Raw genomic sequence first — 25286 nt, 5'->3', positions numbered from 1 at the left:
GGAATACTCAAATAAATGTAGTCATCCATGGTTGTTGAATCTGATTCTACACCTGAAAACTGTTTCATTTCTCTTCTTCATCTTCATAAGTTAACATCTGAGGCTGAGATCTGACTGTCTGATGGAAAGGGACTCCAATGAACTGAATCATTGACAGGAATTTTGCAGAGCAACACTGAGGTTTTACCACGTGCTGGAATTCTGGAACTCTCAATCCTGTTAACCATTAGTTTCTAAACAAGAGAACCAAGAATTTATGTTATGCAGCCGTGGATACAAATACACATTGTTTAGCTAGTTTATACAACACTACAAAAAGTTGGGGCTTACATGCATAAATAGAAACCAGGAGCCTCACAGTGAGCAAAATTGGAATGGGCTGAGTCATGGCTATGTGCAGAACACCTTCGAGCCATTTACTGTTCATGGCTTGTATAGACAAATGCTCCCCTCCCAGTGCATTTAATGTGTCTGAGCTGGCAGTTCACAAAGGGACAGGAAGTACCATTCACTCCTAAAGATAATGGTTTTTTTTAGGAAGCAGCTGCTTAGTGCCTTGATGGCATTCCTTAGTGCTGATGCAACAAGAAGTTTGTGTAAGTTCACTCTGGCTGTTCTGGAATTTTCACAACCAGTGCTCACTTACAAAGCTCCAGATCTAGCTGTTATGCTAGATCTATGCTTTTGATACTAAGTGATATCTGAAATTCTACTGCGCACCAATTACTCTGCAGTGTTAGTACTTGAAGTTGCTGAATTATTCATGCAATGTAAACAAGCCCACTGACTAACAGGTTGGTAAGGAGCTGAATCTCTTCTGTGTCTATGTGAGTAAGTAATTAATATTATTATATATAGTTGCAGAACTACCTTTTCTATAAAAGTGTTTCAGTAATACTGAGAAATACAGGTTATTATTATGAGAGTATAAAGAGGCTCTAAACATGATGGCAAGATAAACTTGAGTAGCACTCCAAACACTGTTTATTCTTTAGAAAAGTCTACCATAATTACTCACAGTTTTCACTCCTTCCCCATATTTTTCTTTTATTTTCTTGTCTGATACAATTAATATTGTAGGACTTAGTGAAATCTTAATCATTGCTCTGTTCTGGAGCTTGAGACAGCTGTGAGAACATGAGAAAACCTAAGAAGCTGATTTTAGTACAATTTTCCAAAACAGAATTCGTAAGGTTAAAATAGAAACTGGATACTGAAGAAAATTCAAAGTAATTGGAAAAAAATTAAGGTAATTTGCATGAGCTCTAAGCATAATGGGGAGGGACTGATAACTCAAAGCAGTGACTTAAGTATGGCTTGTTCTTACAGAAATGAGATAACCATCAGCTGTGCTAATATGCTAGATATGAACTGGAGACTACCCATGTTAATGAAATAAGCAGCTATAACTCGAGTTTCTTCACTTAGTTTAAATGGGAAATTAAACTGCTTATGCCAGATAAATTTTCAAATGTTTTTTCAAATTAGGCACAGAAAACATGCTTTTGATGTACCCTTGCTGATCATTTTTGTATGAGTAACAAAATATTTTCCTCCCTCTTTTGTTAATTTATTTTAACAGGGTAATGAAATTCAAAGATATCTAGAGGTTACATGGGTGCTTCCTGAGGCAGTGTTGTTTCTACAAAGAAGTCCAGTTAAATTTCTGTCACTAAATCCAGCCACTTTACAAAAACACGATTTTTTTCCAGATATCCAGCTACCATCTGACGACACCAGTTCTCTAAGCAGCGATGCGGAGGTGAGAAACACTTTAAAGTTCCACATCATTTACAGAAGATTAGAAAGTAAAAAGTTTACTGTGCCCTTGAGGATCTCATGGTTTAACAACAGGATAAGAACCAACTAAGTATTCCATACTTTTCAGTACACTGGAGGTCTAAATAAAAAAATGTAAGAGAGCTATTGTTTCTGAGATAATCTGTTTAATAACTCATTGCACTGCTGTTGCCATGGTTAAGGAGCTCTGAATACACACTTCGTATTCCTGTACAAAAAAAAAATAAAATAAAAAAAAAAATCCTTGTGTTAGGAATCTTCTAGAAATCAAATTTCCTTCAGTGCTATAGATAGCCTGGCCTTCAGTGATAATGGCACATGAAAGTCAAGCTGAGTGTTAAAGTGATATCTATTCCCATGTTTAACAAGTCCTGCAGCTGCAAACACATCTCTTATTCCTCCTACTTGTTCCCCTAGCTGCATACGCTGGTGTACAGGCATTCCATAGAGGCATCCTGTTGTGATTTCCCTAGTAAGGTGTGAAAGCTTTTTCTACAATGCTGTCCTGTGGAAAGCGCTTTATTTGTCTTCATGTACTTAGAGTAGGTTCATTCATTCCTTTTCGGTTGATACGAGGTCTACATCATATCTACATCACCACATGTCTTGTTTGCCAACCTGGTCCACAACCTCTTCACTTTATTTTTTATCATCTTTTCCCTCCCCTGTTAGTCCTAATTTAAACCTCTCTTCAGTAAGTTTTTCAGCCTGTTGTCAAATGTGTTTATGCTCCAGTTTGTCAGGATATCCCACATATCTCTTGGAAAGAACATTTGTATCCACTGGGTGTACTAAGCAGTCTGAAGGCTAGGCAAGCCCCAGCAGTCTCTTCAAAATATTCCAAATCTGAATTCCCACCAAGCAGAAAACCTCCCTGAAAAGCAAGACAGGTTGATAGATGGAGGTCTTCATCCTCTGCAGAAGGGAGTTTATCATTACTATCACTCCCTGCTTCCTTCTAGTGCATCTGTCTAGCTCAAATACAGTAGTATTAAAATAATATTGAATATGAACTGTTGATTGACACATCATATTAAGTTAGCAGTTAAAAGAGATCATTCTGTAGTGTCCACATTGTTCCAACTAACTTTTTTTTTTTTAAATGTTCTTTGTAGGGATTTGTACCTTCTGTGGAAATGAAGTGCTTTGATGTGTTAAAAGTAGAAGGACATAGCTTGATAACTACAGGAAGTAAAAATGGTGCAGTAATTCTGTGGGATTTTGAATCTGCTTCTGTCAGATACATGTAAGTCTTGTTTTATGGAGGAACTTTCTTATCCAGTATTTCACATGAACCTTCCAAACAGTATATTGGAAATTCTGAGGTACTGTAAACTGTAAAGGATGAACATCAATCAGGAGTTAAAGCAGAAGTCTGACTGGGCCCCTCTCCCTCCCACTTCATATCACTTTGCTAGCTGGTCCCCATGTTGAAGTTAGCAGAAGTAATTAAAGTGTCACTTGTGAAAGGAATGAAGTAATCAAGAATAGCATTTTCACGTGCCAGCACTGCCACTGAAGGAAACTTACTGAGCAAGTCACTGTCATTGGTTAATGGCTGCTGTGGAGCCATAGAATTTCCTTACTTATAAAGTTTTGTGTTTGGGAGGATATCTGGAGATAAGACTATTTCAGCTAATAATCATGGATGAATTACATTCTTGCTGACTGATGTGACTGTAGTTCTGCTCTTTATTTGAACTTATTTCTTCATATTTCTTTTGGAAAGAAATGTGCCTAATAAATAAAATAAATAAAGTTGTTCTCTTGCTATGAAAATTTCTGGCAGTGTAGGAATGGTCAAGTGGACTTGATATAGGTTTTTATATGTTCTGAACTGCATAGTTTCTTCTTATCTTGTGGTGTTTCTGGAGTAATTCTTTAGGCTTGTTTTTGGGGAATGATATGGAATTACCAAACTAATCATTAAAAAAGAGGCAGACAGATACAAGCCTGTCTCAATCCATTGAGCTGAGATTGAGGGATTAATCAGGGATCTTGATGATCTTCAAAATGAAAAAGGTAGAACTGTAGAAAGATATTCCATTCAAAAAGCTAAAGATGATGGGCAGATATCTCTGCTTATTGTTATTTTAGATAAAAGAAATGCATTTGGAGGGGGTTGTTAAAGGACTGTTTTGGCTACAGCTATAATTTTCATTGTTTCAATTTTCTGTATTATCCTCTGGTCATTTTTTATATCCTCTGTACTGTTCTAATAACTACCTCTTTCCAATTCAGTATTTTTCCCCTTGGCCTATATTGGTGGTATTATTTCTCTTTGCTCTTTCTGATTTCAGATATCTTCTTAGTCTTCCCTTCAAGTCTGATTAAAATACTCTCCTTTTGAAATATCTGTCCTTACTTAAAAGTAAGACATTTTACAGAAAGGTTTTTTTTTGTTTGTTTTTTGAGGGTTTTTTTCGGCCCACTCACTAAGGAGCAGCAGCATTTAGTTGAAAGACCTTTGTGATTCAGATGGCTGGCTGCTCAGATAAGATGCCATACCATGTATTTTTGAGTGTCACTAATCAATTTTGCTTAGCTCTAGTAAATACTTTAAATTGCTCGGGAGCATTAATTTAAAAATTCTTGGTTAATTAGTGCAGGTTTCTTTGGAAGCTGAACAGAAGGGAAGAAAGTATGTTTTGAATTAACATGACCTGAAAACTTGTTTCATTTGCTTCACCTCCAAGAGTACAAAAATTGATCAGGGGAAAAACGCTCACTTCAACTTGAAATTCCTAGCTCAGATATTTGTGAGAAAAAGGAAATAAAAAGCTTGTTTCAGAAAGCTGCAACATTGAATATCCTCTTCACACATTAAGCCCCTGGCTAAGGTACCCCTCAGTACTTTGGGGATATGGGCTCAGGTCCTATTTCTATCTGTATGGTTTTAAACCCGCAGCTCTCACAAGAGTTCTGTAACTATCATGCTACAAGATATTCTGCAGCACATAATGCAAAAGGGAATCTTTTATTTTTTTTATTTATTTATTTATTCTGGAGCAATTCCAGCTCGCAAGGCAAGAGTGATCCATGAACCCAGGTCTAGTCAATTGTTTATTCACAGCGGAAACAGGAAAGGTAGAAAACCTTCCTTAACTTCATCAGAATGTGTACTAATTGGTTACCTCCTTGCCAGTGTCATTACTGGCAGTTTTTTAGTGGTTGCTTTGAGGTCAAAATTCTCTTTACCTAGAAAACTATTGTATGACTATGTATAGTAGTATTTAACAAGAAGTCTGAAGTGATTTTGGATGTTTGGGAGTAAAATTCTTCCACTGAAAGTAACAAAATTGATGGGCAGGATATTTCAGAAAATTGTTGCATGGGATGAGTTACTACATCAGAAAGGTGAATAATTGAATATGTCTGGTTAGACTGAGTGATGTGGTACAGCCAGTCTTCTGTGTTGGAGATGGAATGTAAGCCTTTTTAAGACCATAAAAACTCAAGACTTAGCTATCCACATCATCTGTAATGTGTAGAATTGGCATATTTGTGAAAAAGTTAACTGAGTTTTACTTACACCACAGGAAATAATAAAAACTGCAGTTCTAGGTTTGTCCCTTTGTTTTTACTTCCCCATATATGAGGGGTAAGTCATTGCTTTGTAAAGAAAGGATTTTACCCAGAATTCACACATATGACTGGTTTGAATGCCAGGAACAAGGTATTTTTCTAATAGTAATGTAACTGGTTACTTTTGACATAGATTACTTCAGTTTTCTCTAACAGTATCTCAAGAAAATACTTGGCTGAATGAATTAACATTACTCCATTTGGCTCCTGATTTTTCTTGCACATTTTTTGCCTACCATTTTGCTATAATTAATCCATCACAGTTATTTAACTAATTATGAAAACTGTCTAAAACCTTAGATGATGTGTTTTTGTAGGAAATGAAATGTTTAAACTTTTAGATTGTGAATGAAGTACACAAGGTTTTCTGAAATAATACACAACGTATCTGATACATTCAGTACAAATGTCATTATTTTTCAGGTATAAAGTTAATGACAGCAGCCAGGCTTCAGTTCCTCAAGCATCAGGAGTCAATGCTGTGTTATTCCTTGTGTATAGTGCTTCCTCTTCCAGGTAACTATGACTTCCAACATGACAGGGGTTATCATTTGGAATTCTACTGTTATCTTTAACCAAGAAGCCCTATTTAAACTGTAAATTGTTTTGTATTTAATCAAGTTCAAATGGTTAATTTGCTTTCACATCCATAAACTTTTGTTATATTTATCAACCCACATTGATATCAGGCTTTTTTCAGTGGTGCCCAGTGCCAAGACAAGGGGCAGTGGGCACAAACTGGAACTCAAGAAGTTCCATCTAAACATCAAGAAGAATTTCTGTGCAGGAGATGGAGTTCTGGCATAGGGTAGCGAGAGGGTTATGGAGTCTCTTTGACCTTTCTTGATTCAGAAACAGACATGAAACACTACAACCAACTTTTTTTTCCTTCCACACAATCTTATTTCTGATCATTATTTTAACAAACTGAAAAATATTTTTTAAAATTAGCTAAAAACTCTTTGCAAAGAAAAACACTGTGTAGAATGAAAGGGGAAAACTCACTGGCATGCAGTGAATTTTCCCTCTTTACTTTTGGAGGATAAATACCAGTGTTAATTTTGACTTACTATGGATTTCACTTGCTCAAAAATCTTGATGGGAGAGTTTGTCTGTGTAATAATGTAAATCTTACCAAGTTATTTGCATAAATTTCTAAAGCACCAACAATTCTTAGTCTAATCAGTCCAGTCATTTCTGGAAATATTTTATTGTGCGTTATTACACTGAACCATGTTGATTTCCAGATAGCAAGCAGCATCTTCAAGACGGTCGGTGATCTTTTCAACCATCTTTGTCCAGTTATTCTTTTTTTCATACAGGAAAATTAGCTCTCTATCCTCTACTGCTGTTGGGAGTAGTGATATTGATAATGATGTAAGTGATCTCCCAGAGCACAAGAACAGGTATTGGAACCAGGATAAGGTAGGTATAGCAGTTTCAGGGATTCAGTAGCATCAAAAACAAATTTCTTTTTAGGTTTTAAAATCTTGTAGCTTACTAAAAATTTCTCTTCATAAAGCCATGCACAGAAATTAGGAACTACAGGAAAAAAAAAAAAAAAAAGAACTTGCAACTTGCACTGGGAATTAGGTGGAGAATTAACAACACATTCTATTAGTTAGCTAGATCTCTGCTAGATGGAATATCTGCCTACCTAAGTGTGTATCAGATGCTTGTCACTAGGAATTCTGACTTTCAAAGAGGAGTATGAAGAGCTAGAATGGGAAGGTAAAACAGATAAATTACAAAGTACTTGAATAAAAAGAGGTTTGTATCTGTGATGCAACCACATTTACGTGGATGCAATTTCAAGGGCATTTTCAAATGACTAATAGGATAATGTTTTTAAATTTACCATCAAGTTACCTGTATCTCAATGTGCACATTTTTGCATTATTCTAGTCCTTTTATGCCAGAAGAATATGACATATCTTCAGGGCAGTAAGTAGTGATTAAGTGAAGGGAATAAAATCCTGCTCATTCACAGTTTTTTTTCCCAGTATTTTGTTTCAGCAAAGCACTTTATAGATTCCTAAGTAGACACAAGCCCAATTAAAATATACAATATTCTGTGCTACGTAGTTATTGAATTAAAAAAATGGACAACCATTTTCAGTTCTCAAAAAGATCCTCAGAAGCCCAAAACATCAACTCTTGCATATTGATGAGATAAGGTTGAAAAGGCTTTCTTCTAAGAAACCTCAAATGCTCATAGACACAATTTATTTGACCTAGCAATTTTTGAAGCCAGTACTGATTACTGTCAGTCCTGGGGCTCCTCAGAAGCAAATATAATGAGAAACAAATGCAACAATTCTCACACTGAAGATCTAGACATGAGTAAATATAGTGGCTATTCATTCATGTTTTCATCTTTACTCAAGACAATAATGACAATAAGAATATTTGGAATTACATTCACTAAGAGATCTAGGGCACATTCATATGACTATAATGATGCATTTTGTTTTTCCTAAAATATAAATACCTTTCAACCAAATTTCCCTTTAGCATTCTCCTAGCCTGTTCCTATTAATTTCATCTGTGATTTTTTCATTTCTGATTTTTATGTCTTTCAGATGAAATTCTATGAGATGAATAAAAATTGGGGGAAAATTGAATCCTCCATTTAAAAATAAATTCTTGAAATAATTTCCGCTAGAGAACTATTCTTTCTGAAGTTCCATTTTACAATTCTCTTACATTTTATTCCTTGCTTCTAGGAAAATGCAAGAAGTAATGAAGATAATACTCAGATAACAGCAGGTATGAAGAACCACTGGTTTTCAATATCTTTTTTGTTGATCCCCGACTTTTGCCCAGATTTTCATAGTGACTATGTCAGTTTTTCTGGTAAACTGAGTTTAGAATAACAGTTACCATTGTTTTTGTGGATGATACATTTCTGTTTTGCTCATCCCTGCTTTGTAGTTATTTCCCAGAAGCTAGGTCAGGATGCAGGATCTGAAAGGCTCTATTGCTGTTTTTTTCTAAGCAGACGTGATTTGATAACCTTGCAGAATTTGGGTTTGTCAGTAATACAAATTTATCTCCCACATAAGCTTTGAAGCCATGAATTTTTGAAATGGTAAAGCAAGAGCCAACTTGACTCAAGTGTGAATAAAAGGATCGAGTAGAATTTTAATACAAAAGGTCTTTCTTAGGTTGCTCCAGAAGTAGTGCCTCATACTTATTTCCATAGAAATGATAATATATTCAAAGAGTGTGATAATACTATTTGATAGAGGAAATTCTCAGTGACAAAACACTATTTTTCAACATATTCACCACCATTAGTGATGATCAAGAGCCTGCGTGCTGCACTTAGGTAAAATCTTCATGGCTCACTGGAAAATGGCTTGTCTTCATATTGCTGTCACCACTTCCAAAACACATCACACACCACCTCACTGTGCCACTGAATGTCAATGGGTGCCTTTTTTTCCATGTGGAAGAATTAAATGACACATTTTTGCTTCGTATGCACATCCATGTCAGCCAACATTTTGTCAGACTGCATCTCTGCTGCCATCTGTCACGTGGCAAAAAAACATGTAACGGAATACTGGTGGGAAGGTTCAACCTCTACTGTCATACCACCAACATCTGCTTCTGATGTCATGTACCATCATAACAAAATAGGATTAACTATTTTTGGAGCAGCCCTTCTCTATGTCCCTAAACAACAGAAAAAAAAACAGGCAGCCAAGTGCTTAAGAGTTAAAGCTGTGCAAAGGGAGTAGGGAGTTAATGCATTTGCAAGAAGTAGATCCTCTAGATTCTTCTGAGACCCCTTTTGTTTATCCTCTGCTTGAAAGCAGATTTTCTTAATAACAACAAACGTGGTCCCCTGAAATCTGTTTTTAGGCTAAATGTATTCAGCAAAGGAAGCACGCTCTGAAAGCAGAATATTCCTTAGCCTTGTAGCTGCTCAATGAAATAGACATTCATGCTATGTCTTGCTGCCAGTGAATGTCTAGCTTTGGGGAAGTCAAATCACAGCAGGAACTCAGAAAATGGTGTGACCACTACATTGAATTTATCATTGAATTTGAGAAATGGATATAAAAATCTATGATTTCAGTCAGTAAGTGTTATTTAGTTATTAAACTTTGTTTGATTGCTAAACTTATAGTCATTTTTGGAACCCTCATGCAGAGGCTTCAGAACTGCTTCTCAGATGTCCTGATAACCTCCTGCACTCTGACTAGCACATTCAGTTTCTGTAAAATCTATCGCTATGCTCTGAAAAAGGTTCTCGGAGTAATAATTCTGGCCAGCTTAGATGAGACCATTAGGATAGTTTTAATTTCTTGTCAGTTGTCTTCCATCTATATCTGTAGCATTTTCACGATAATGCTATCTTTATGTTGAAGTTTATTTTCAAATTTAGATTTTTCTTGTGTTATGCAATTTCTGATGTAGGAGGATACCCACCAGTGCTGGCTTCTGCTCATGAAAATGGCTACATCTACCTATGGAGTATTCAGGTAGCTTTCTGAATATATTTGGGATGGGATTTGACTGTTAAAAAGTTAATTCTACTGATCTTTGGAAACCTGCTTTTCAAGTAGCACTTGCAGCAGTAGATATCATCGTTGTTTGTTTGTTTATTTGTTTGTCTAGGTTAAGAGTTTCTTCCACAGAAAAAAAAATAGTTCTGCTTTAATAATGGTCACAAAGAGTAACACTGGATGGAAAATGAAGAAACATAATTTATAATGAAAACTGGCTGTAAAGTTATGTGAAAATGTAGGAACTAATTTTTCACCCACCTCATGTACCAACTAAGAAAGTATAATACACACAGCACGGTATCCTGGGCTCTGATGAGGAGAAATACGGCCAGAGCATTTCAGAAGCCAGTTAGCACTGGCAGGGTTACAAATTAGGAGAGAATAGTATGTATCTATCTGAGTATGTCTGGTCTGTAGCTATAGTCCTGTAAAGCCCATCTTGAAACAGAACGCCAATGGTTTAGTTGTCATATTGTATCAAATCCATAAGACTATCCTAGACAGGATGTTATTCTAAACAAGAGATGAAAAGTAAATACAGATAGAAGGAGGAGCCTAACAGGAAGCCCTAGCTTCTTGTAAAACAGCAAATGCAAATTCCAGGGAGAATTCTTCAGAAAGATGGTGAAGTAGCTTTTGCTGATGTTTTATAAACAAACAAAACAGAATACAGTGGTAAATGTTGACAAAGTAGATACAGACTTTGTGTGCTTAGATTCCTGTAGGAGTTCACAGGTTCAAATGATGGTGATGTCATCACTGACATGATCATGATCATCATCATCATCATCACATTGTCAAGATTCTCCTTATCTGCATAACTTTCCCTCACCTCCCAGACCTGAAGGGATAGTAGGGGAGGAAGGTTACTGGTACTTGCTTGAAAGCAAAACAGGTTGGTGATGGAGACATCATGTGTCAGTTTTCAGCAAGAAATGACAGGTCAGTAGAAAATGAAATGCGTAGTGATATTTCAAATGAAAGGTAAGTGTTGAAGTAGGAATAGGTGCAATTGAGTTGTGAATTGGAATTGCCTCAAGAGTAGAGTCTGTTGTGTTTTTGATGTAGAAGAGATGACAATCCATAAGAATACATCTCCACTATATTGGCTGTTCATTAGATTAGGAAACTACTTTTGCAGCAGCTTTCTGAATGGGTATAAGCTTGGCAGTGCTGAACAGATCAAATCAATAGCACTCAACTTCTGATACATTTATTTATTTATTTATTTATTTATTTCATGTAGATGTTATAAAAAGAAATGTGATTTAATTATTCTATTTTAGGGGAACTTACTGAAAGAAATTTTGCCATTTTCAAAATATCATCCAGTTGCTCTGACAGCAATGTGTACAGACCTCTCTACTAAAACGCTTCTGGCAGGCAGCAAGGGTAAGTGAATGTACTAGTCATTCTGCTCAGGACAGTTTGTAGAACTACATAAGATCATGCTGTTTGTGTGCCAGAAATGTGAAAATGAAGGTGCGAATGCTGCTAGACTTTCTCCATCAAAGCTATAATTAAACAATTGAAAAGGGTGTTTCCTGGTATGAAAGGCTGGTAGATTAAAGCTTAGAATTAGTAGCATTATCAATAGTCTTTCAAAAAGACTTTAAAATTTTATTTATTTACAGAATCTGTATACAACTTCCATCTGAATTACTGCATTAATACCAAAGGCTATTAGGAACAAACAAAAATGTCACACCTGCAGTAACAAAACTAAATAAAAACCCCATCCTTTGGCTGTACCAAGAGCTGTGATTCAGACACTGATACACTGATGTGGTATACACAGTAATGGCCTCATTGGTACACAGCTATGTAAGGAAAGAAAGCACTTGTGGTCTGTGCTAGCAGCTCACTGTTAGACTTAATTTCACATCAAATCCGGATTTACCTGGGAGAAAGTCTAAGAGTTTATCTGCTGTCTGACCCCCAGACCTCTCCATTAACCCTGGAAATTTTTCTCTTCTACATCTGTCATGTGATGTCAGATTGGCCTGTCATGTGCCACTTTTCTTCTGAAGTATCTATTAGAACTGTTTCCTACTGGTTTCCTGCTATTATGCTATCAACATTGAAATGGATTGAGGTGTTTGGTTTTTTCTTTTTTTTTTTTTTCCTTTTCTATCTTTTTTTTTTTTTTTTTTTTTTTTGTTTGTTTGTTTGTGTGTTTTTTGTTCTTTTTTATTTCATCTGGCTCAAAACTGAGCAGGAAATTGAAGTTCTGAAAATGAAGAGGAGTTTCTACTCTTCACTGATTCAAATCAATAAGGTAGCATACACTGAACCAGATTTTAATTAACTGTGGAAAAGCATCCACCCTATTACCTCTTCATCTGGCACTCTCCCTTTGTCCTTTTGTTTTTGCGCCACTGAGTGTATATGCTTCTTATGCCTTCTGCGTTCTTCTCTTTTATCTGTGGTGCTAATGTCAATGTATTGTTCCCTTTACCAGATTTCCTTTTTATTTGCTTGATAATAGTCGGTCCTAGAAGTTAGATGTGTCCAAAATGAAGGCTGGAATAACACAAGAGATTCCTCTGTCTAGTAGTAGAAATTATGTATGTAAGAGGCAACAACAGGTCTTGAGAAAAATGGCTCTTTCATTCTAGTTCTACTTAATGCACTAGACGATCATATAACATTAAGCCTTAATTATATATGCAATTAATCATAAACTTTTTCCTTTTTACCAGGATTGAAAAACAGTTTTTTATCCTCAGAAACTCAAATCAAGCTTGTGCAATAGATAACAGTCTGGAAAAGATTACTCTTGTTACTAATTCTTGTCACTCAAGGAAAGAACTCTGCATTCTTTCAATTTCAAATCTATTTAAAGAAACATTATTCAAAATGATATGTGTATTCATTTGCATATTACTAAATGTATATTATTTTCTACTCTGTGTGCTTGACAATGAGATAGTGATTTTCCCACTAAAATAATTTCCACTGACCTATGATTTTTTTTTTTAATCTGCCTGGTGTTTACCAAGAACATATGTTAGCAACAAGAAACTGTGTAGCAGTAATGAAATTTATTGACGTTTTGCTTTTTCCTTTTTTAAATAGAAGGACACGTTATGTGCTGGAGCATTGTCTCATTCTTAGAAGATCCAGAAAACAGTAAAAATGTAAGGGAAAATCTGACATTTTCTTAAACTGAGAAGTATAAGAACAGTAGCAAAAAAATAAAAAATAAAATGGATGCAGACCTCTATGGGGTCTAAAATTGTTTCCTGCATGTAAAGGTCGTAAATGAACAAGCAAACAAACAAACAAAAATGCCATAAGTTAAATGCCAATAGCAGCATCCTATTGTGTTAAAAGAGGTTACATTAGAATGAATTTATCACTGTCTTCTAAGCAGAATTTCTGCCACATACCATTTGCAGCCTCTTTGGTGAAGGAAACAGTAAGTCCTCACTTAATTTTCAGAAAGGCTTGCTGGTAAAACCACTAAGCCAGTAACCACGGTGATGTACAGAACTGCCTAAAATGTGGTTATGTTGCTTTTTCCCCTCAGCAAATAAAGGAGGAGCTCTGTTGGAAGGCACACTCTGCTGAAATCATTGGCTTATTTCATGAAGAGCAAAAACATGTGGTAGTAACAGCATCTGTTGATGGTTCAGTCAGGTACAATGTACCTAATACTTATTACTTCTATGGCCAGTGCTGCAGAACCTGATAATGTATTTTCACTCTTGCTCCACTTCTTAAAAGCATTAATTTTCCTTTCTGTCCTTTGGAACTGCTTTTACTATATCTATAGACTCTGGCATGCCATGAATGGATACTATCTTGGTTACTTTGGGCAGCCCAGGAAATTTGAATTATCGGATATCAGTCGATTGATTTTGCCTTGTGATGTTAAAGATGTTCCAGTGATAATTAAAGAGGAAAGTGAGCATATGGAACAGAAGAGCAAGCCAGACAGAGACAAGTAAGATCTCAAATATTTAGATGCATGAGTGGGGAATAATTCTGAAATATTATACTTTCAGAGCACCTTTTTTTCTGAAGATCATAAAGTAAAAATGTTTCCCATGAGGAACCAGTACAATCCTTTAAAAAAAAATGGTTTTACAAACCATGGATAAATCTCACTATTGTTATAAATAGGTGGCTGTCATGATTAGGTGATCATCAAGATTTGATTTAAGTAATAGTAACGACTAGATAATCACCTCCTCTTTTAGCCTAATTACAGTTTGCTTGTTATCTACACTGTTCAGGTTAATAGACTTTTTTTTTTTTTTTTTTTTTTTTTTTTTTTTCCAGTTCTGCAAGCTGTTATACTTCTGGGTTACCCAAAACTTTATTAGAAAAGCTTACTGTGAACATTTTCAAACTAGAAACAATATTTATATTTAAAAGATGGTTTAAATAAGTTTGCTGGGATACTATAGATACATTCACATACCTCCAATCTTGATGTTCTGACACTGACATGAATTTCGTATACTCAGTGGCAGTGTTGGACCTCTTTCCTTCTAGGCTCTCCAGGGATGTGGGTTTGCTACAAGTCAAGCTGGAGAACGCTGGTCCTCTAGCTAAGGCTGTAATAAGTCCCAGATCTCCCTGTTTCATTAGCCAGTGGTTTGGGGAAATGCAGAAGCAAAATGCACATGGATGTTTCTGACAAACTGAAAAGTTACTGTAAGGCTTAAAGAAGTCAAACAGGCTTTAATTATAAGGTTTCATGTATTATGTTCATTTTTAGGCTGACTTTTATCAAGGAATTCTGAGAAAATGGGAAAGTTCTAAGTTCCTTTACTGTTAGCCCATTTAGGCTGGTCTCTTGCTAACTTCTTACACAGAATTCTTACTAATGTGAGTAGTTTTGCTGAAGTCAGAACAGTAACTCATCAGTAAAGAGAAGTTCTTGATTGTGTTTGAAGGACTAATCCCTACAGTCTTTTTGAAGAGGCAGAAAATAGTCAGAATACTCTGGAAATGCTAACAGCTCATCCTGGGGACCTCAGGCTTGGACACACTGCTCCAGATGGGAAATCACAAGGGCAGAGTAGAGGGGAACAATCACCTCCCTCTCCCTGCTGGTCATCCCTCTTTTCTTTTGATGCAGCCAGGATACAGTTGACCTTCTGGACTGCAAGAGCACAATGCAAGTTCATCTCCAGCTTCATGTCTATCAAGACCCCCAAGCAGGCCTGGTCTCAATGAGTTTGTCTCCCAGTCTGTACTTGTACCTGGGATTTCAATGGAAAGTCATGATTTTTCAAGTGTGACAGAGAGGGGCTTGGCAACCATATCAGCCAGTTTCTTCAGAATCCTAGGGTGCATGTCATCTGGTCCCATAGACTTGTACATGTACAGCCTCATAAGGTGGACCAGAGGGAAGCTTCTCTGCTATTACAGAAGCATAGAAGAATTGTAGTCAGAACTGAAAAAAAAAAACACCAAAAAACAAAACATTACCAGACAGTGAATTAGCACTGAGTTGCAGTAAAGACTGTTTTGTGTATTACTTTATCCAACTTCCCAAAGATGACAAGCCATTATCTGGACTGAAGAAGTGTTGGTGAAACACATCAGGACACATTTGAAGCTCCCAATGTAAATTATATTTTGAAGACATATGAAGTAATTTGTACTTCAAAATGATTTTATTTTGGTGCCAGTGTGGAATTTCAATTTGCTGTTTAGATGTGAGCTTCTGATTTTTGGTCCTTTTCTGTTTTTCATGCACAGGGGAAAATCACTACCCAGATCATCTTCAGTTTTAAAAAGGGATGGACAGGTGGAAGCAATTCAGAACTTGAAGTTTTTCAAAGCTCTGGCTTCTCCAAAGGTATTTGATGTCATTACTGATTTGTTTCAGTCCTGTGCAACATAGTAGGAAATGCAACTGTATTTAGAGAACAGTCATAAGTATCCCTATATATTCTCATTCAGTAAAGAAGCTAGAACAAAAATGCATTAACAAAGAGATCCATGAAAATTCTGTTTTTCACTGTCTTTGTTTTACACTTCTAAATTCCAATGTAGAAGAAAGAACATACTGATTCACTTGTTTGGCTTGATGGCATAAAAAACCCTACAATCAACAACAACAAAAAACCTCAAACCCAAAATACTTACATGGTTCCACAGAAGTCCATGTAGTATCCAAGGTTTACTTGAAGGATGTGAGAAAATATTAGAGCAATGGTGAGCACCTACTTATATATAGTAGTTCTTTCTACTGCTCTTACTAAATAATGGTGCAACTCCTCCATCTTTACATGGCATAGCTTTAAAAGTCATGGGAACAAATGAAACTTCTCCTTTTGGAACTGGACTAGAAAAGGAAAAAGATGCAAACTCTATGGACACTCATCAAAAAAAAGAAAACCTTCCATTAACACCTTCCTGTCCACTCTTGCCCCATGTTTAGCAAGGGCTATGAATTCTTTACATCCTTTCCTAAAATTTATGGTACAGTGGGTCTCCTATGTACCACAATCCGTTATTCTAATACTAATGTGACCAGCTAAATCTAAACAGCAGTCAGTGGAAGTTATTACTCCTATAACCAGTTCTCCCTGGGTAGCTTGGGTGAGATGACAAGGAGAATGAAACACACTTCTCTAGTGTTTACTGCCCTATCTTGCCCAAACAGTTATTTCCTTTTCCTTGCCCTGTGATACCAAGGATCAGCACTCATCTCCTCTGAATGTTCAACTAGTTGGAGCTAGCAGATTATTTGTTGCCAAGCATACAATGTTGAGGCATTCTCTTGAGGCATTCATTTCACCCGAAGGCAACAACAAGATGACGAGCACCTTTATGTACCAGTTATACCAGTCAGGGATTCTACACAATCTCTGAAGTGACCTCTGTAAAAATCAAGAAAACTGCTTTTATACAGAAAGGGCACACAGTACAAAGTAACAGCAGTTGAACACCAATCCCCTGCTGCTCAGCAGCTGTAGACACAGCAGAGTACAATAAAAGAGAAGTGTAAGTGGGAAAAAATATGTTGATGCTGAGAATAAAACATGAAGTTGATGGTATCAGTTAGTGGCTGAGTATACCTTGGGACAAGCCAATAGAGGTGAGTGCCACCTTGGTTTTTACGTAGTCATTTGAGATGAAGACTCACAGTGGAAAATACCTGTCTGTTCAGGCATGTTGGCACTGGAGCTTTTTCTAAGAAAAAGGTTTGATTTCTTTTCATTAGCTGTAGAGAAAAATAAACTGAGTTCAGTTTGCACTTCAGACTAGAAGTTTGCTATTCAGTGGCTGTGCAAATACCAAGAGTGTACAATTAACTCATTGTAATCCAGACGTCCAATCATCCTGAAAAAGAGTGATGTCTAGTAATTAACATTGATAAGTGATGTCTGGAATTAATTCCTCGAGGAATGTTTTTCATTGCTGAAGATGTGATATTTCAAACTGTTATTACTGCACCACACTCAGCTGTGTGAAAAATGTTTGTAGAAAGTCTTTGTGCATTATACCATTTCAAACTAATCTCACTTTCAGATGGGGTAGAAATGCATTATTTGCACTATTTCAGTGTTTAGGTACATTCTTTTTCCATGTTAGAGGACCACAAGATGTTCTTCTAGGGTGAAATTACTGCTATGTTATGTAAGAACAGTTAGATTTCCTGCCCTGTCTGCCTGTATAATACCTAGGTAAGTCTAAGGATTCATGTGATTGTGGATGAACTATCAAGGTAGCTGAGGTATTTTCACTAATTTGAAGCTTCCTACAGTTTACAACAGCAATGCCTTTTTGTTCACTTACATCTTTCCAAACTGGCTGGTTTGTGATTTGCATAGCCCAGAAGAGTGAGTCAGTCTGACAGTCTGTAGATGAAGCTATCGTGTGGGAAGGAGTTCTTACCCCATTAGCCTTCATCTAGCTTTTCACTGTCCTCTAATAGCGTGCATCCACCAAAACAGACAAGTAACGTGAAAATGATTCCTGTATTGAACTTAACAAAATGTTGATAGGTGATATAGCTAAGTATTTTAAACAGATTTAATTTAGGTGATTTAAAATAATAATAATAGTAATTGCTATTAACTGTGTTGAATTAACTTGGGAAGCTGGAATCTTGCCTGCTATCTCTTTTTTATAGCAGAAGAAAAATCCCCTTCTGATCTAAAAATGTTCAAAACCTGTGCATAAACCACAATCTCTCCACATAGTAATGATATTAACTTCTGCAGATAATATGAAAGCTACCCATGCTATTCAATAAAAGTAATAGGATGTAATAGGATTTCTTCATTACCTTTTGTTTTGAACTAGTACCAAACTCACTTTGGTTTCCATTGATCAGCCCCCTAGACAACCTTTGGAGAGCATTGTGTCAGGAACCAGAGTGACTGGTGCAGTATATGGGCATCTCCCTTTATATAAGGTAAGCACAAATGCTTCCCACACCGTGATGTTCAAGCAGCAGAAGTCCTTAGCACTTGTAATTAACATAATGTGCTCACTCTGTTGTTAAGTGTTTCTCAATTTAATTTTCTGACATGCTCTGACGTACTACCAACCCAACTCTGTTCTCCATTTGGTGGAAGCTTGAGAAGCCAGCTGAAGAAAGCATCCTACACAGTGAGTAGTCCAACCATTTATTTCTCCCATTCAGCCTCATGTCATCAAGTTATTGTTTCAGAGTATTTTCTTTTAGCCAGACTATTGATTCTACACAGTCTGTAAGTTAACTGTAAGTTAATACGATTTTGTAGGTACTGTTGGTTAGATATATTATGAGCTAACAAGGCTTCCTTCGTTGTTCCTTATTTGGAGTGAGACCAGAAATTCCGCAGCATCATCACCACCATTAGAGGTGGAAAGAATCACCCCTTGAAGTCATACTGATTTCTCTCTGTAGAGAAAGCCTAGTGAACCAGCTTGGACAAGACTGCAAACATTTAGGCAGTTCGTTAGGTAGAATAAATAGAGCATCCAAATATATATGACTTACGGTTTTAAAAGCAGCATTACAGATGGAGTATCTCATTCATACTAACCTAACAAATGCAGGAGCTGATACATATTGTTCAAATGGATGGCACATATACTGTTTTTCTGACCATCAATGTGCCTTGGAACTCTATGTTTTATTTTCTTTCCTGACAAGTTAGGAGCAAATACATTGAAGCCAATGGCATTACAACAGATTTACATAAAGCATCATCAATTTTTTTTGTGAGCTGAATGCACAACAATTTTTTGTCTGTGCTGTTACAAAACACCAGAAAGTGGTCTGATTGTAGGTATATTTATTATCTCTTGAAAAACTGCAGTTTATTTCTATAGATCATCAGCGGAACAAACCTGAAGCATCCACTCTAACTGAACCGAAAGAGGAGACAAAGCTCAATGGAGAGCAGAATCAAGACAAGTGAATATTACGTTCATCTTAAGGCAAGTAGTTTAGCAGGTTCCTTGAGCATATGGAAATAAAATCTCTACATCCATCCCAGTTCTTCAAGCAGTGAAAAAATTCTAACATGATTATAACAAGACACTTACAGAAACGCCCAACTTGCTCCATGTCTTGATAGTTAAGAATGAAAAGCACCTTACTGTGATTGACTGCTTTTAAAGATTCAGGGCCATAAATCTGCAAAAAATACTTCTATTGCTGGCATGCAAATGTCTCTGGAGAGTAAAAATGCACTAATTCTGGCTAGGATTAAGCTAGTTTTCTTCGTAGCATTCCACATGCTGCTGTGTTTTGAGTTGTGATTTAAAAAGCACAATAACACAACAGTGTTGTGGCTATTGCTAAGAGTTGCCTGTGTCATCAAGCTGTTTCTTTTCCCCACTCCCAATTTACAGGATAGGAGAGACCACATCTGGTATGGCTGACATGAACTGACCAGAGATATCCCACACCATATTATGTCCTGCTCAGCAATAAAAGTCTGGAAAAAGGATGAAAAAAGTGAGGTGATTAAGGCGTTCATCATCTTAAGTAACTGCTATGTGTGCTGTGGCCGTGCTTCCCAGCTAGTGGCTAAACATCTGCCTTGAAGTACTGAATGAATTCATTCTTTTGTTTTTCGTATCAGAAGAAAAGCAGAGACACCCAATTTTATTGAATAGGCAATCTACTAAAGCACTGGACTACACAGAATTAACTAGAACAGATGCTTATTGTATACTAGAGAACAAAGGATGCTACAGGAAAGAAATTAAAAACAGAAAAGCTTATGAGGCTATTTTTCTCTAGCATCCACACTTGTATTTCAGGTTTAAGTGTTTTAGGTATATCAGTTGTTCCAGATCATTACTATATTATGGAAAGGTATCTTAATTAAGACAACATTTTTCAGCACGGCAGAAACCCGTGCTTGAGCTGGCTGCAGTAGTTAGTTTGCCAGAATTTCATTACAGCCTTTGCTAGTGCTTTACAGAATTTGGGAAGTTCTTTAGGTGCCCTCACCCACTGTGGCAGTTCAATCTGAATAGCATCAACAACACCAGAATGTCGGGAGCCAAAAGTCTGCGTTATATATCCACCACTATAATAGTTCCCATTTTCGGGGCTTGGATTGGATAGAGAAGGCACACAAATGTAACTGTTATTTTGTTCTTCAATATATTTACCCAAACTTCTGTTCCCTGCAAGCAAAGTTTCAAAAGACACACCAACTAGCTGATTGGACAGATGTCTAATGGAGGAATTTGAAGCAGAAATGTCACCCGAGTTAAGAGAAGTTTTTGAAAGTGTATAACCTAATTCTATCCACTGTTCGGGATGTGCTTGTCCATGGATATCCAGAATCAGGCCCCCTGTCATCTGTGATTTTGCAGTGGTCAAAAACCCCATGTAATCCTCCCAGGCCTGTTCTGCTTGGGGAACTCCAAAGGTGGCCTCTTCCTTTTCCCTGTTGGCATCCATCTTGAACCTCTGTAAGTGGTTTAAAACAATATGTGGAAAGAAACCATCAGTAATTTTGTTGATTTCCTCAGCAAGAGCCTGAGCCACTTCTATTGTGTATCTGTCTTGTTTGGTAGATACTTTACACTTGTCATAATTTTGAATGCTTCCAGGAGGACATTCATGAGAGAAAATACAAGAAGATGTCTCTGCATCCCAACAGCCAGCCTCTCGGTCAGGGATGTCTTCAGGTTCCATTGACCCACCATGTGGGACAGAGAGGATCAGGTTCATGTTGCCCACTTGATACTCAGTGAAATGGTTATGGCCAAATATAACTTCTCGGCTGCTAGTGGGTTTCAGAGGCAAATATAGAATGGAAAGGAGGAACAGATACATAGTTTTCAGTTCCTGCTGGAAGACTCAGCAAAAAAAAGAGTATGGCAGTACCTGCATAAAAGTAAAAGACAGACTTTAGATTACTTACAAATGGAATTAGATGTGTGTAGAACAGCTGCTGCTAGAAAAATCAGTTACCAATTAACCTGTTCTAATTTAACTCCAAGTAGTACAAAGAATGAAAGTACTTTCAAGAAACACAAAAAAGGAACGGGGGACTTTGTGTGGCTAGATGTAATTGATACAGTTTTTCTGAAAGAGGGGATTCTCCCAGAATAACAGGGCCAGGGAAATGGCAGATTATGGGGAATAAGGGAGGCCCAAAGAAAGAACAAAGATTATTTGATCATATTATGTGACACCAAAGAATCACTAGTTCTGAGCATAAATATTTTAAATAAACATTTTCCTAACCAAGTGTTCCTTTTTTTTTTTCAACCATGAAACATCAAGAAAATTCTAAGAAAATTTGAAGTAACATCTGCATCTCATTGACTTGAGCAAAGTATCTTTCCATTATCCACGTGCTTTCAAAACTAGAGGTTATGTCAGCGCAGACCATCTCTATGTTTGTCTAGAATAGACAGGCTGATAAAAATTGAGTGCTGCTAAGGTCTACCTCTGGCTCTTCTCCAGGCTGAATTACTGTGACATCATCACAAATGTATACAAGTCCATTGTGTAACAACTCTCTTTAGTTTTCACGTTTCCTTTCTCCTCGAGAGAACTAAGATACTTTTAAGGTGTCAGTAAATATGACATTTTTTGGAAAGCTGTAGTTCAGCAAGATACTAACAGAGCTCTCAGGTCTGAAGGCATCACACTCATAGAAAAAACAGTCTTACACATAATCAAGTAAAATGAATAAATAAGTTGGGGAAAGCAGAAGAAAAGGGTACTTTCAATTCCGTCAGTTAAAAGCTTCACATAACATAGGCCAGTTGAGGAGTTTGTAAACAAGTACATTAACAGGCTTTGCTGTTGTCTGTCCTGCCTTTATCATCACATCACCTGCAGAAATACAGAGGATGTGAGATATAGCCACAGAAGAGTGAAAAAGCTGAAAAACTGCAAGAACCTGCCTACCGAACTTGGCCTTAGAGCATGTGTTACAGCATCTATACTTACCTATATGGAGCTTCCTTCCACTACTGTGCCAGACATTTGTCAACAAATCTGAAGGAGCAGTAACCAGCAAAGATATTTTACAACCTACACTTGACATGCTGCCATAAAGCTTGTTTGTTTTAAAGGATCTTCAGTCATTACACTAGAGTTTCCAGCTTAAAATAAGCTTTTATCCACATCAGCACATTATTCATTCTTCCCTAGGTTTCCCCAAGACATAGGCTTTATCTGCTAGTTCACTGTCTGCACTACCAGAAATGTGGAGAAAATAAGTATTATTCAGAATCCCTTTTTATCAGAGAAAAAGCAGCACAAGCCATCCACATAAGTCTAGGCATAGCTTACCTGAAGCACAGTGAGGCTCAACACCAAATTAAGGAAGTCTACAACAACACCTCCTAGGTGCTGCTCAGCTGCCTTAGGAATCAGGTTTCTTTTGCCTCAGATGTTCAGCTTAAATATGATGACACAGCTGTTCCTTTCCCATCATCTGCCAAACCAGTTTGTTTGCATCTCTGCAATTTCCTGTTAATGATTGAATCATACTGTTAACACTATTATACGGTGTTTTAAAAACATCTAGATACTTAGCTCTGTATGATTCCCTAACTGGGAGAAAATCGTGCAGGCATAGCTCAGGTTCTTGGCAGGCTCAGACAGAGCAGAGGAAACCAGTGACCTGGGACTGGTTTATGGTTTTCTGGGTAACACATAGGTACTGCAGAAGAAAAATGTTACAGTAATACAGACTATAGAAGGGTATACTAGAAGGGTATATGGGGCTTTATAGCAAAACACACATCTTTCCAACGGATTTGAACATCTGTTCTCCTCCAACAGAGGAACACCTGCAAGTAGGGAGGAATGCACTGGAAACTTTACCTGTTTGTTGTCTTCTCCATAAGGAGGAGGTCCACGCAAATAAGAAATAATAGAACCCTGTAACAGGCTCTACGTTTTCTGTATTGTAGATAAGCAGATATTATTGTGAGGTTTAAAAAATACTCGGTATTTTAGCTGGCAGCAATTTCTGCAGGAGTAGTTTGAAGATCTACCTACAAAGAAAGGGAGAGTGAGCTGTTCCCAATTCAGTGCATTCAAAAGCGAAACTGAACTGACCACTGGACTGGGTTTCACTCTGGACTCTGAACTAGCAAGTCTCTAGTGGGGAGGCTGAGTCCTGCAACTGCTGGCACAGAGACTTCTTCACCTGCACCTCGATGTATAATTTCACGATGCAGAGATCACAGAAGGGAAGATAACATATGTGCTGGTATACTACGTGCTTAGTGAACTTTTGTTCTCTGTGCTGACATCCATTTCTAGAGATCAAAACCAATTGTCAAAAGCACTACAGCCACACCAGAACACGGAATAGCTGATGTAATTAGCGAAGATGAAAGTATGTGATTATTCCACAACATCCTTTTGCTATCACTTATACCTTTATTTCCTCCTAAAAAAAGAAACCATTAGGTAAAGTGTAACTAGCCACAATGCTATTATTTCACTTGGAATCTGTTTGTGCCAATGGTTCCACCAAACAAACAAAAAAACAACCCTGCATCTGGTTATCTGGGAGGAGAGCTCCTCACAGCCAAGAATCACTGCTCACGTATTCAAAATGAAGTTGCAGAACTCACAGCAGTGAGGCAGATGACCAAATCAAAACATTGGCAACACATTTGGATGGCAGACAGTGGGTTCCCACTGGCAGTAAGGATCACGCCATTTATAGGTCAGTGCTCATTTCCATAGGATTACTCACGAGCAGGTTGCTTCTGCTAATCACTGGCAACGTGTAACAAGTAGGTTCATGTTCTTTTGCTTTTGCTGGAAGAATCAAGGACACAGAGAGGTCAGATGTTCTTGGCTCTGACAGACATCTATTTCAAATACTTCTAAGCTGGGCTGTTGTGTTTTTTTTCCTTTTGAGATCAATGAGCTTCACAAGGTATTACTTAGCAGAACTGTGTTTATTCCATAGCTGCATTCTCATGAAGTTGATGGGTATGGGCCTTACCTCAGCAGACTTCCAGCAAATAGAGTAAGATTTGGTCAAGAATGGAATGTCAGAATCGTATTCACTCATCTATTCAATGGAAAATGATTCCATAAGCCGTGTGCACCCAGCAGTGAACAAATCGTGGCCAGCCCAGATGCCAAACCTCTGACAGTGAAGTAAATGTTACTCTGATTCAGGAAATTGATACGGCTGCTCTTCTGTTCCCCTCTGTACCTGTGCAGAGGTCTGCAAATGGCATTAGAAATTTAACAGTTGACTGGTGAAATAAGGCCCAAGCTCTTGGCCTAGCCTGACTGCAGCAGGCATCTGTTACAATGTTAACTTAGATAATAGGGGTTTTTAAGGACTTTACTAGCATTATTGATACAATCTGATTGAAGATACTTTTAACAAACCGAATACTAGTGCATACCGCCCACATATTCCTACAGGTGCACTTTTGTGAGATCATTTCATGATATATGAGATATAGAAATAATTAATTTCCTGTCTGTAATCACAAAATGGCCCGATATCCAAAGTCTGAATTATCACGAAAAGTACAATATTTGATTCTTCCTCCATTCCTGTAGAGTGCTATAGAGCCCCTTGCTGCCCCAGTTTGCAGGATGTGCAGACTGCGTGCCAGCTATCAAACTACAGCTGATGCGTTTAATGTGTCAAATAGGCAGAATGAAATAATGCAGCTGAATTAGCAGATGGTTACATAGGAAGTCACTCCCATGCACGAGAGGTCCAAAACCATTAACTGCATCTCCAAAATAGAAATGTTAGCTTTGTTCCTTTTTCCGTATGTGTGGTTTGACTATCACAGTCAGATCTGGGTATGAGATGCGGATGCTCGGGGCTTTGGTTTTTTTGGGTTTTGTGTGGTGTTGTTTGTTTTTTTTTTGTTTTTTGTTTTTTTTTTTAATGTAGTCATTTATAGTGATACATAAATATAGACTTGAAATTCTGACTTGGAGCA

General features: G+C 37.2%; 2 protein-coding genes across 8 annotated transcripts in view; one reads left to right on the top strand and one right to left on the bottom strand.

Moving 5' to 3' along the window:
• WDR64 (WD repeat domain 64) overlaps window positions 1–19857 on the top strand; it is an 82759-nt gene extending 62902 nt beyond the window's left edge. For 3 of the 6 annotated variants that reach the window (XM_085541265.1, XM_085541266.1, XM_085541263.1), the window contains exons 15-29: window positions 1583–1762; window positions 2916–3046; window positions 5809–5901; window positions 6708–6810; window positions 8112–8154; window positions 9814–9878; window positions 11192–11297; window positions 12984–13045; window positions 13438–13547; window positions 13684–13854; window positions 15624–15723; window positions 18211–18291; window positions 18455–18488; window positions 19197–19304; window positions 19722–19857. In XM_085541265.1, coding sequence (XP_085397391.1) covers window positions 1583–1762; window positions 2916–3046; window positions 5809–5901; window positions 6708–6810; window positions 8112–8154; window positions 9814–9878; window positions 11192–11297; window positions 12984–13045; window positions 13438–13547; window positions 13684–13854; window positions 15624–15723; window positions 18211–18291; window positions 18455–18488; window positions 19197–19285 — 1368 coding nt within the window. In that variant the 3' untranslated portion in view covers window positions 19286–19304; window positions 19722–19857. Of the gene's footprint in view, window positions 1–1582; window positions 1763–2915; window positions 3047–5808; window positions 5902–6707; window positions 6811–8111; window positions 8155–9813; window positions 9879–11191; window positions 11298–12983; window positions 13046–13437; window positions 13548–13683; window positions 13855–15623; window positions 15724–18210; window positions 18292–18382; window positions 18489–19196; window positions 19305–19721 lie in introns of those variants that run through there. The other 3 variants (XM_085541264.1, XR_014943904.1, XR_014943905.1) reach the window with 3 other exon arrangements.
• A 79-nt stretch (window positions 19858–19936) lies between these two features.
• On the bottom strand, window positions 19937–23404 carry LOC107311319 (uncharacterized). Of its 2 annotated transcripts, XR_014943906.1 has the most exons (4): window positions 23176–23404; window positions 22639–22818; window positions 20913–21216; window positions 19937–20796 (listed from the first exon to the last, which is right to left on the bottom strand). XR_014943906.1 is itself a non-coding variant. In XM_015857774.2 (2 exons), exon 2 carries the CDS (start codon window positions 21163–21165, stop codon window positions 20215–20217), a length of 951 nt encoding a protein of 316 aa, XP_015713260.2. In that variant the 5' UTR covers window positions 21166–21216; window positions 22639–22775; the 3' UTR covers window positions 20070–20214. The 2 variants fall into 2 exon arrangements, 1 of the variants encoding a protein (XP_015713260.2); XM_015857774.2 differs by lacking the exon at window positions 23176–23404 and having other exon boundaries at window positions 20070–21216; window positions 22639–22775.
• Between the last annotated feature and the right edge of the window lie 1882 nt (window positions 23405–25286).

The sequence above is a fragment of the Coturnix japonica genome, chromosome 3 (assembly GCF_054131305.1).
Source record: "Coturnix japonica strain WE chromosome 3, WE-NBRP24, whole genome shotgun sequence".
NCBI classification, from domain to species: Eukaryota; Metazoa; Chordata; class Aves; order Galliformes; family Phasianidae; genus Coturnix; species Coturnix japonica.
Note: the sequence above shows the minus strand (reverse complement) of the source record. Positions and strands in the feature narration are given on the sequence as shown.